The 12,759-nt window shown below is 46.6% G+C and overlaps 1 protein-coding gene across 1 annotated transcript in view; it reads left to right on the top strand.

Moving 5' to 3' along the window:
• The first annotated feature begins 3,815 nt into the window (after positions 1-3,815).
• The window catches only part of Fat3 (FAT atypical cadherin 3), a 587,501-nt gene continuing 578,557 nt past the window's right edge, over positions 3,816-12,759 (top strand). The window contains exons 1-2 of the mRNA XM_041656771.1: positions 3,816-4,044; positions 4,235-4,492. Coding sequence (XP_041512705.1) covers positions 3,816-4,044; positions 4,235-4,492 — 487 coding nt within the window. The remainder of the gene's footprint in view (positions 4,045-4,234; positions 4,493-12,759) is intronic.

Here is a 12,759-nt window from a genome sequence, read left to right as displayed (position 1 = left end):
ATCATCCCCAGAAAGACCCAGGGAACCTCACAGGAACAAAGGGATGGGTGAATTGGAAGGGCTAGAAGATAAGGAGTTCTGTGAAGCACTGTCTTCTGTAGGTGATGTATTCGGTGTAATTGGACTACCTGAAAAAGACCTGGATACACATGCATAAAGGCATGAAATTGGAGGAGATTAATTGGGAACAATAAGGGGGCCTGAAGTTTTTGGAGGGAGATGAGGGGGGGGTAAAGGGGTGATTATTTTCACAACACATTACACATACTTGTAATTAAAAAATTAAAATTAATTTTTTAATTAATTAAAAAATTAAACTCTTGCAAAAAAAAAGTTGTGTCAAGGAAGCATATGTATAAAAGGATGTGATGCTCCCATCTTGGCCTGGTAGAAAGCAAGTCTATAGCATGTCATGCAAGGATCGGTGGAAAATTCGGGAAGAAGTCAGTCTGTGCTTTGGAGTTACCACCTACTGCAGTTCCATAAAGCAGCAGTGACCGACTTCCTCCAGGGAGGCTTCAACTTCTAGCAGTTTTACCGCCTCCCAAATCAGCACCAGAAGTGAGGGATGAGTTGTGAGAAGCTTCACATTCAAACATCAGCACACATAAAGTATGGCTTTATCTGGTCCCCAATATAATGATAAAGCCATGTTCGCTTGATTTAATATTTCGAGGGAAAAACATGCTAACACCTCCTTAAATAGCCCGTTTGGTCACCAAAATATCTCTTAAATAAAAACCATAATTCAGTGTTTACAGGGTTAACAATAAGATAGGCATTACCTCAGATGACATACAAGAAAAATCTTCCTGGACACAGAGACAAACTCAGTGAGACGAACAGGTCTGGATAGAATGTGAGAGACAGAACTGATCACCGAGAGAAGTCTTATAAGTACATCGATAGAAAGCTGGGCATGTATGTAATCCTGTGTGTATATCCATATATATATGATATTGAAAAGATACTTTGAATAATAATTTGGCAGCTGCTTAGTGTAAGCGACGATTATGAATGGCGATTGGACATGGACAAATGGGTTTACTGCTTCATTCACTGTGTCACACTGTAGCTTCCATGATGAAAATTTTCATTTTCCCCCTCTTTTGTTCTTTCCCTTTCTTCTCTTAAATTTTGCTTCATTTTTTTGAAGGGGAGGGTGAATGCAGGGATGGGGGCTGGTTGCAAAGAGACAGGGAAATGAATGGGATCAAAGTGCGTGATGTAAACATCACATAGAATAAGTAAATAAAAGAAAGAGTGAAAAGGAATAGCAATAGATGCATTCATTAGCTTGGGATTTCCAGAAAGTGCAGTGTGGCAGAAAGACTTGCTGGAGAGACTGGAGAAATGGCTCAGTGCTTCAAATCACACGCTTCCAGAGGACCCTGCTCCGTTCCCAGCTCCCATATCGTGTCAGGCAGCTCCCAATTGCCTCCGTCTTCAAAGGATATGATATCCTGTGGCATATACTCACACTCATATAGGTACATGAAAATAAAAATAGTAAAAATAAATCTTTAAATATTTCACTGGAAGAACTTCTCAGGGAGAGGCGAGTATGATCCCAGGAGCAAGGAGGCTGGAGGGCTAGAGCCAGAGGGACGGAGAGTGTGTGCACCCAGGTCCACTACTGTTTCATGCAGCAAGGTCACCCCAGAAGCTGTGTGGAACACACTAACCCCTCCATCTACCCATGTCCTATTCACTAAAGATTTCTCAATTTTTAATCTCCTACATGTCTAGATTTCCATTTACGCTGAACGCTTCAAAAGACCCCTGGGTGGGAGGTGAGGTACAAGTGAGGCTCAGGGTACAACCCAATCAGTACAGCTTGCCGAATCCAGAAGAGGAAGGTGTTTGTTTAGTGACCTAAGGGGAGAAATAAGGCCCAGAGACAACATATTTCTGGTTTTTCAGCTTAGTGTTTCTCTGTGTTGTTATCAAGTCCAATAGAGACCTTTCATGCTTTCTTCTCTTGTTTATTCTTCGTTGAATAAATTTATCCGCTACACGAGGATTTATACAGGGTTCTGCGGGCGGAAATTTAAGTATTATAAACCTGTTCCATTCATTAAGTTCATAGTTGTATCAATGATGTGATCTCAATACCACAAGTACATAGTAAGTTATGATATGAAGAAAGAGATATTTTTCTAATATCAACAAGAATATCTTGCTCCCCCAATTATAAGCCAACCAGAGAGTGTTCCCCTGAATAAACTACTCCACCCACTTTCAGAGAGTCATGACCCATTTCTGCTCTCGGAGTAGAGATGGTTTACTACCTACACACTGCCTGAGGGTAGGAGGCAGAGAGTTAGATTTCTGCGCTTATAGGCAAAGTGCCTCTGAGGCATGAGAGAGCTGGACTCCCAGAGCATCCGTGTTCCTCCGGTTACCTGGCCAGCTTCCCAGGAAGGAGGTGGAAGATGGCCGATCCTGCTGCCAACATCACTTCCCTGAGCATCCCAGGAGCCAACCAGCCACCAGCTGACTCTGCCCAAAGTGCTGGCTTCAGGCCGTAGCTCTCCTCCTCATCCCTTCCACAGAAGCACCCGAATGAGAAAGGCTTGATTCATTAAAACCTTTGGTGCAATGGTAGCTGCCTTGGGTCAGTCACAAGGAATACACCATATCGGGAGCATATTTATATGACAATAAACTTTTAATGCCTAGGAACGTGCCTGAATAAAAAATAAAATTAGAATTAAATTATGCAAATGACAACTTTTCAGAGAGCAGGTAAGTTTTCTTCTGGCCTGTGTCACGGTGAAGCCCTGGACACCATCATGCTTCTGGCCTGGAATTAGTTGATGTACGAGGAGCTGTCAGTATTCCTTAGTATTTCCATTAACCGCTCAAGGCAAGCGAACCGAGCATGCAGAGTGCTTTATGGGGCAGTCACGGTAGTGCAGAAGGCTGCAGAAGGCTTTCAGGGGGAACGTCCCATCTACTAAGAGTGGAGGGCTTTTTAGAGCACGAAGGCCGGCCCCAGGCTTGGGAGCTGAAGACCAGGAAAATAAATTCTATTAGCGCTTCAAAGGGCGCGACTGAGGACAAAGACTTTTAGCTGCCACAGACCCGGCTCCCCAAAGAGAAAAGCAGGGGTCAAAATAAAAAAGCGATTTTCTCTGCACAGCAAATCTGCAGACCTGGGGCACCGCTGTAGGTGTCAGTGTCCTGGAAAAGCTGCCTGGGAGAAGGCATTCCAAGCACCTCCTTGGGCTGAGCACCTGCTTCAGGCAAATAGGGGCGGGGCTCAGGCGGGGGCTCGGGCCCATAGTTAGGTGTAGTTAGCCCGGACTGTTTCAAAGCTCTCAGGCCTTGAGCAAGGGCTGAAGGGCTAGCTCAACTGCAGCAGGGGAGAGTGTGATGGGGGAGGGTTGACATTTGTCAGAAATCCTTGGACTCATAAGGGTGACACAGAAGTTAGAGGAACTAAAGGGCTTCCAGTTGGCGTTGCAAATCACCTAGCTCCCCAGAGATCACTCACTCTTCCCCATCCTGAAAGCCTGCCCATCCCACATTGTTTCAGATGGGGTGGGGGTGTTGAGTCATGTTACTCTTTAGTCGGATTCCTTCCCACACAAAAGTGATCCCGGGGATCTGAAATACGTGGGAAAGCAATGATAGATAGTCCAGTGTAGGCAGCAGGAGGTATAATGTTTGATAGTAGAACCCACTGCGTTTTCAACTAGCCTGAGGAGCTTGGGTGAACCATGTTGGCCTCATCGTGACTTCGTTTCCTCATCTGTTCCGGAGAAGTCTAGTGCACTCTAGGCAGCGGGATGCAGCGCCAGGGAGATTGAATGTGGTGCGTGCGCGCACGCTCTCAAAACGGCAGGGAGCTCTCCCCGCTACTGCCTCTGCACCGCACTTTGGTGCGTTCTTTCAGCCCAGCGAGGGGTGGAGGAAGCCTCGGCTCTAAAATTAGTCCAGCTTCCAGGAGAGGCGCCCAGAGCGTCCTGCTGCGGGCCGCAGCGTCTCCCCGGCCCCCACCCGCGCCCCTCGTCTGCGCGTGGAGCTGGGAGATCACTGGTCGTCCCCCCACGAGGACGTAGCTCTGCGGGGAGGGAGGAGGAGACAGCAAAGCTGGGTCTTGGCAGTACGGCGGCGGCAGCGAGGGGGAACCCGGAGCAGCTCCTAGACTAGCAGTAGCGGTGCAGGCTGCCGAAAGCAGACGCGAGAACCGCTCCTCCCGGCAGGCTGCGCTGTGATCTGGGCTGAGCGGTGGGACCTCGCTACCGGTCCCCCTCCTCCTGCCGCCATCCTCCTCCGACTCCCCTCCTCCGCCCGCCAACCCGCAGCGGTGGCGGCGTCCTGAGCGCCAAGCGCCGGGCACCTCCACTCGCTGCCCCAGCCTCAGTCGGGAGCACGCGGCGAGCACTGCGGCGGTGGCGGCGGGGTGGCCAGCACACCAAAGGCCGGAAAGGAAGACCACGGAGGAAGCGTCTGGTGCAGGAGAGCATCGCCGGCCGAGGCAAGGGTGCGTGAGGATTTTTAGTGTGCTTTTTTGGCTGCATGGTGCACCGGCTGGAGCGCACCTTTCTCAGTACCGCCCCAGCTACCAGGTTACAGAAAGGCTGTGATGGGGCCTCCGGCAAGCTAAAGCCACCAGAAAACGTGGGGGAAACTTTTCACCTTGTAAAGTTCCTGCCTGGGTGCTACCGGGAGCTCTGGTCATTACCGCCACTAGCTAGAACCCAGGGAGGCTCAGCCCTGCGTCAGGAGCCAGGAGATAAGCACGGGAGTTGGTCAAGTTTAGGGCTAGGATTAAGAGGAGAGAGGGCTTGTGCGTCTGCATGCTTGCACACTGCTCTGGGTCCTCACTGATCTGTGGCGGCTGGCTGCAGGTGGATTTGATCAAGTGGCCAGTCGGCTTGGTAGCTGGCGCTTGCAGCATTCAGTGGGAAGGCGCAGATGCCAATGGATGCACTTGCAGGACCCAGAAGCGCAAGTTGGGTGCTTGCTAGAGGCGGCTAGGAGTGGAGCAGAGAACCCAGCCTTCACTTCCACCGGACAAGTAAGGTAGCCCAGACTGTTCGCCGGTCCTCTCCCACGTCTGAGTCTTGTCGGTTGGTGAAAGGTACTGAATGACAGCAGACTTTTAACTGGTGCGACAGTTTGGCCGAATAGTCAGGAGATGATCCCTGTTGTTTTGACGAGATGGACCCGAATCCTTTGGGAGAAAACATGATTTTGGCGGGCGGGAGAACGGGCTTTGCTATTTGAAAAGAGAATAGCCCGAGTCTGACCATCCCAGGGATGCCGAAGGGCCCTTGCGGCTCCGCGTGGGCATGTTGAAGGCGCACTGTTCCGCGCCCGAAGTCCTTCTGAGGGTGCTGAGCGGGACTGTAGGTTCGCCAGAGTGCAGTTAGGGATCTTAGGGAGCTGGCTGGAGGTGGCAGAGGGGTCCTGGATGGATTTCGCTTGGCGCTCGGTGAGCAAGAGGACTTGGCCAGCTGGGGTCGCTGAGCTAAAATGCATCGGGCTGGGCTGACGAGAGGTGGCGAGCCCGGGTATTTTTAGCAATATACCACGTTCACCGTTTCTTTCCCCAGCTGACTTTTGTCGCGTGTGTTTTCGGGAATGTTTAAGCACTGACCAGGATTAGACTTTGCAGAAAGCAACTCGTGTTGCTTTTCTCTGCCGGTCTCTTGCTTGTTGTGGTACGCTTGGAGAGAGGATGGGATGCAGAATGCCGGGTGTTCCCGGGCGCGCTAAGGCTCATCTCCTGGCTCCTGCTACCAGAGGAAAGGGGGCGCTCTTGGGTGTGGGTGCTGGTTGTGTCACCCACCTTGAAATACAATAACGAGCAAGCCCGGCCATGGGGCTGTCCACAAATGGACGTGAAGGTAGGGATAGGCTGCAGACAGTGAGGTGGCCGTGGAGGCTAGGAGTCTCCTGGAAGCAAGAAGCGCTGGCATCCCGGAGTGAGGTCAGCTAGTGTTCCGAGCCTCCCTAGGAGAGCCCCACTTGGCCGCCGCGTGCGCTCGGGACCTGGATCTTGCTTGGGGTATTCCCGAACCCGGTATACAGCGGCTTGAGGGAGAAACACTGGACCAGGCGAAGAATGGGAAAGTCTTTCTCTGGTTTCCCCTCCTCCCCGCCCCCAGACTCCGGCGTGTTTGCTTCCAAGTTGGATCCCACTTCCATTTACAAGTGTCAGACAAACCGCGCCAAGCACCCGCTCTCCCCGACTCAGTCAGATGGGGGAGGGCGCAGGGCGGGAGCCTTGCGCCCACCAGGGTCGGCTCCCGCACAGCAATCCGGAGTGGTTTCCTAGCTGTTAGGCCTTGATGTTTAAAAGGTATATAGAAGAAAACTGCAAAGCTCACAGCACTCATGGACACTAGCGTCCTAGTCTTTTATTCTCCTTTCCACAGGCACATTTATTTTTCTGGCCAGATGCTTGTCTTTTCAAAGACGAGTTTGGGTGGTGGGAGGAGGGGCGGGGAACTGGCCGCCAGTCCACCTCGGTGGCTTTGAGCTCCCGGCTTTGTTGCCAGGATTTGCTTGCGCCCGGGTCGAGTTAAAATAAATGTAGAAAGACAAAAACGGGCCAGACATACTGCAGGCGAAGCTTCCTTGATTCAGGCGCTGGAAAGGGCTAACTGCCATCTAGAAATTGAGGACCCAGAGGCCGGCATCACAGCATGGATGGAGAGAGCATAGCTCCCTGGCTGCTGCAGGCACCCAACTCCGAGTTAACCAGTGCCTGCGCGGGGGCGGGGTAAGGGTGGGGGAGGGGCTCAATATGATGTGGAGATTGAATCTCATCCGGAAAGAAAGGGAGGAGATGGGAGAGAGGAGGGAGAAGAGATTGAGAAATAGAAATGATATGGACGCCTAGGAATTTCTGGTCATTGACTACTTCTACTCTCCACCTAAACCCTTGCCCTTTTTCCTTCTTATGCCAAAATTGGACAGTTGCACGGAGAGAATTTAAAAAAAAAAAGCACACAAGGAAAACAGGGAAACAAAAGACAAAGAGTTTTTTAAATGCGCAATAACTTCTGCTTCCTGACATGCTTTTTATGCAGTGCGGTTGGTGCGGGGGAGGAATTCAATTTTTTTTTTCCTTAACATTGTATAGGGAGAAAAGTTGTCTATCAGAATTAAAGCAAAGAGTTAAAATCAATTCAATCAAAAGTCCCCTTTGTTGTCTGTGGGACTTGTACAATGAATGACGTTGGAGTCGGTTTCTATGTCCTGTGCTCTGGAAGGAGAAAGTTCTCAGAACTGTCCCCGCAGTTAATGTCTTCATATCTGAGCCACACAGAACTCTGCCTGAGAGACAGCTGGCCGGGAGATCAGAGACTGGTCAGCTGCTGAGCTGGCTGGATCCCTCATCACTGCAGGCTTTTCACAGCCAGGATGTGGTGACCAGGGATTGGCTTTGCAGCCTTGCCTTCACCCTTGCCCCTTTCCATTCTTATTTATGCTGGTTTCTGGCAGAGACATTTGGGGAATTTTTAAATAGTTGAAACCCAGTCAGTCTGTTAAGTAGCAATTACATTTGTGCTGAGTTAGTAAGAAATGAAACTAGTAGCAATAAACGGGACGTGCTAGGGGTGGGGTACCCACTAACCTGTGTGGTATGTGGGTATTTTGCTAGCTCACAGCTTTTTGTGAGGCTCACACAAGAACAGTGGCAGGTTGTGTTATCATCCCTGTGTTCTTCCCATGCTGGGAAAGAGCCTGCTCTAATCTAGATAATGAGTTGTGTCAAATGGAAAGAAATAGGCAACCACCATCAAGAATAGGGTCTTTAATCATAACCCTCCAGTCAGAGGGTGATCTGTGAGAGGCTGTGTTGTTAAGGTGTGTTCATGTTTCCTCACAGACCAGCAACCTAGTAACTTTTTCTTGTTACTATTGAGTTGGGTCTGGTGTGCTTCCGTTGGAGCCAGGTGACTGCTGGATGAAAGGGGTATGCGTACTAGAGGGTATGTCTGGTATTTCCCTCCGAGTTACCCGCAGGATTTTCCTGCTGTAAGAACGTTGAGTGAGGTTCATGTCCTAGGCTGAGGTGGACTTGCTCCTTTAACACTGATTTCTTTAATTACGAAAGTGCTATTGATGAGCCCCATCTTTACTGAGTGCGGAAACACCAGAACTGGAAGGGGCAATGAAAAGCAAGGAAACTGCCATAGTCTCAGCACTCAGGTTATAGAGGCAGGGAGATCAGAAGTTCAAGGTCATTCTAGAGTCCACCATGAGTTCTAAGCTACTAGGCTAGCCTGAACCATAAAACCAAACCAGGTCTCAAAACGAGGAGGGCTAATAAACCCAAAGGTTAGGACTAGTTTCCTGTCTAGTTTCTCCATCCAGGGGACATCCACCAATGTGCATATGTTTGCTAACAAACACTAAAGGGAGAAACAGAGGTAGCCCTGCTGATTATTAACAAGTTTCTGCCATTCTTCTCTCTTTTACTTCCTCCCTGTTATTTGTTCCATTTTTCGTCCTCTTTGCCTCTTCTTCCTTCCCTTCCTTTATCTTACTGTTGATTACACCATTATCTGCTTCTTTCTACCCAACTGTGAAGACAGGATATGAAGACCCACAGTGTCAGCTTCCTTCAGGAGTCTGGGTGTAGAAAGCTTTTCTTCCTGTGTTCATTTGACTCCATTGGTATTTCAAACATAATGATTTCATTAGAAAAATCTAATGAGTTTTCTCCCCCACTGACTCCTTTCTCCATTTTTCTCCAAGAATATTTTTGAGGAGCTGGCCTTTAAAACGATCAGCTTCCTGCCGCAGATTGTCTTTATTGAGAAGACACAGAGGACTTGTCTGGTGGCTCGAACCCCTCTGTTTCAGCTTCTGTCAGTCACAAGGAAAATAACAAATTACCCATTCTAGAGATATGGATTGAAGTGGAATTCCCAAGTCAGATTCAACTTTACCTCTTCCACTTAGGGGTTCTCACCAACCCCCAATTCAGTAGAAATTTGAGAGTGAAATTCCTGGGGCGATCATGGAAAATGAAAGAAATAGAGATTGGACCCCAGAACACAATAATCAATCTTAGGATCAAAGTTCAGTGTCCTGTTGGTGTGATTAGATTAATTAGTTTCTTTGTTTATTATTCTGGAATATATTACATCTTGACCACATCCTCCCCTCCCTCTACTCCTCCAGTCTCTCATACAATACATCCCAACCATAGTTTCCCTTCCCTCCACTCCTCTCCCCACAAGCTCCCCTCTCTCCCACATTTGCTGCTTCCCCCTTTCCCTTCAGAAAGAGCAGGCCTTCCAGAATATCAACCAAACACAGAATAGCAAGTTACAATAATACTAGGCATAAATCCTAGTCTCATGGCTGAGTGAGGCAACTGAGTAGGAGGAAAAGGATCCCAAGAGCAGGTGAAAGAGTCAGAGACACTCCCATTTCCACTGTGAGCAGTCCCACAAAAGCACAAGCCAACAACCAGAGCATATACGCAGAGGACCTAGCACAGATGAATGCAGGCTCCATGGTTATCGCTTCACTCTCTGGAGTCCCTATGAGCCCTACTGGGTTGATTCTGTTGTCATGCACTGATATAGAAACCTTGGAAGATTTCTGGGTAGGGTCAAGCATTGTTGTCCCTCAGATATTACCTTCTGATGATGATGCCTTCTTAGATACAAAGGTTACACAGGGGACCTGGATAGGTCTCAAATCTAACTTTCTCAGCCTTCAAACATTCAATATGGTAAACCATAGATTACGTTTAATGAAGGAGCTTACTAATGCTTGCTTCTAGGTATGTTTCTGTTTTTCATTATGCAAAGCCATGCAGATTTTAAGGTAATTAGCCATTTTGTTCTTCTTTTTTACAAGTTGAGTTCACTTTCATTTATCTCTACTTAATCTTTCACCATTGCTTATATCATTTGAACACCTTTTCTTTTGTTTTAAAAGATAAGACCCTGCCATGTGGCCTGGAATTCATATGTAGCCAGGCTGGCTTTAAACTGAGAGTCTTCCTCCTTCTAACTCCCAGGTGTTAGGACTAAAGGCTAGTACTACCATGACCAGAATTCTTAAGATTCAAAGAATAGCTGGCTATACCCATTGCTTTGAATCTTTTTTTTTTTCTTTTCCTGTTGCAACAATAAAAACAATCTGACCAAAGCAATTTTGGGGAGAAACTATTTACCAGGTTCACAGTTCCAGGTAATAGGCCTGCTCATTACAGTGGCAGGAGCTAGGGACAATTGGTCACATTGTATCCATAGTCAACAAGCAGAGACCAACAAATGCTTGCACTCAGCTGCCTCTCTCCTTACTCAGTCTACTGCCCAGACCATGGAATGTTCTCCCCCACATTCGGGATGGCTCTTCCCATCTCACTTAGTCCAATTAAGGAAATCCCTCAGAGGCATGTCCACCCAAATCTAACCAATCCCTCACTGAGGCTTGCTCCTAGGTGTTCCATATCCTACCATACTGACCATTAAAAGCAACCTTTATTGCTTTGAATACTCACTGTTCCTTTGGTAAAGTGAGAGACAGGCGTGCATCTGCCCTGTAATCAAAACATATTTGCAGTTATTAACTGGAAAAAATGAGTGACAATGAACAGTGCCTCGAATAGAATGGTGAGTGAATATGAGATGGTATGCAATTTTAGGAGGGGTATAGTTTTCATTTTCAGTGAGTTCGCTCTCACAATTTCACACACGCATACACACACACATTGTGTGTATATACATATACATATATATATATTGTACATATACATATATTTAGATGTAGTGATAGTGAGCTGATCATATTCCCCACCATTTATCTCCTTTTATTAATCTTAATGAAGTCTGAACATATAATGTAGCCACTGGACAGTCTAAAGAGGATGTTGGAATGGTATTTGATAGTCTATGAGGGATTCCAGAATTTATACAACCCTTTCTCCATTATCCTCTTGTGGTTCTCCACAGTGCCAAGTTCAAACGGGACTCTGGGGTTTGGGAATGTGTCTGGAAGCCTGAATGCAAGTGTACATGGTGTGTTCTGAGCCTTACCTCTCCATATCTGAGACTTAGCTATAGACAAACAGCTAGCTATGGCACAGGGAATTCTGAAGGTGTTCTGTTCCTCACTGATTAGTTTTGCTGCTTACACTGAAGCTGACAAGACAAAACAATAAATAAAACCAAGAAAAGGAAATAATCTGCCATGTGATCATGATTCCAGAATATGAGAGGGGGATCTCCATGATTGTTATTACTGCAAGTTTTTATATCAGGAGTACATAGGATTCTGCTCATCTACCTTCATTTCCTTTTCTGTTTTATTCTTCTGTTGTACTAGAGACAAGTGCCCACAATAGATAAGGGAGGCATAACCATGGAGACTTAACTAAATAAAGAATTAATTTCTTAAGGATGGTCACCAAATTACATTTCAAGGACTTGAGAAACCTTGTAGTCTTTTCAATGTCATACAAGGTCAAATGAAAGCTCTGGAGCAGCTAAGTGATGCTTCGTGTTTTAGATGTACCCCGAATTATCAGTCCTACTAAATATCACAAAATACTACTTAACCCTTGAGAGCATCTTAAATCCTACCTATGGCAGGCATCAAATTCAGGGCAAATGTGAGTAGTTACAGTACAAATGATAGATTTTTTTTAATTGTTTGTTTTTGTAAATATAAGTTCTTGCGGGTTTTGTTTGCTTTAGATCTCTAATGAAGCTATTTTCGTAGAAGCCTCTTGGACATTTTGGAAACCTAGAACATTTACTGCAACTGCAGGTGACATTTTCTTGACTATTAAAGTATAAATGTACAAGGAACATTTTGGACTTCTAAGATCCATTTCTAGGTGTGTCTGGGTGTCTGTGCTTGACCATCAGTGGGAGTTGAAGGATGGTAGTGACTGACCTCATATGTGGAAAATCGATACAGGAGATTCATACAGCTCACACAGGTCAAGTAGCAACTTGCCACCAAGGTGTCTTCAGCCTCTCTTTTCTCTGGAGAACCTCATTTCTAAGAAATGTACATATGAAATTGGGCCATATGCTATTGTATGACTGGTTTGGTCAAGAGAGAAAGGTGTGATTCTTTCCCATCCTTGAAGTAAAAATGTTTTATTGTAGCCATCAGATAAAGCAGAATTCAGAAGTATACAGTATCTCCATTGGAAACCTAACGTCAGCTGGTAAGATTGTAAAAGGACTTCAGAAAGTCAGTTAAATGAAAAATATGCCTAGAATTGAATATAATTAAAGAATGTTGAAGTCTGCTATCCATATTTGGTTGCTGTACACAGTGTTCTCCTAGTGAATAAGGATTGGGGCTTATTGACAGGAAGGCTTTCTTGGGGCCCATTTCACTCAGGAAAAGCTTATCATTACCTTTGGATCTTCTCAGCAGTTTCAATTTGACCATTTGTCATGTTGTGTTTATGACTTACATAGCATGTTCTCTCGTTTCTTCCTTCTCTCCCTCCTCCTTTCTTCTTTCCTCTTTCTTCCCTCTCTCCTTCATTCTTCCCCTCCCCCTTTATTTATTTATTTTTAATTTTGCGATAGTTGGACATGATGTTCTGTCTCACCTCAATGACTACTCCCACACAGCAATCACAGGTGGCCCCCAACATTATGAAGACCCACAGGGCTCTAGGCACATCTAGTGCCTCTAAGCGGGGTGCAAGGCAAAGCAGGAACATTCCTAGAAGTTTTGTTTTAGCAGATCATAGGTAACTTGTGGGAATAATTTCATATTAGTAAAGACAGATTCTATATGACATTT

Source organism: Microtus oregoni, unplaced genomic scaffold (assembly GCF_018167655.1).
Source record: "Microtus oregoni isolate MIOR12 unplaced genomic scaffold, Mior012 000008F_ref0000371, whole genome shotgun sequence".
Taxonomy (NCBI): Eukaryota; Metazoa; Chordata; class Mammalia; order Rodentia; family Cricetidae; genus Microtus; species Microtus oregoni.
This window is presented reverse-complemented; position numbering and strand designations above follow the sequence as displayed.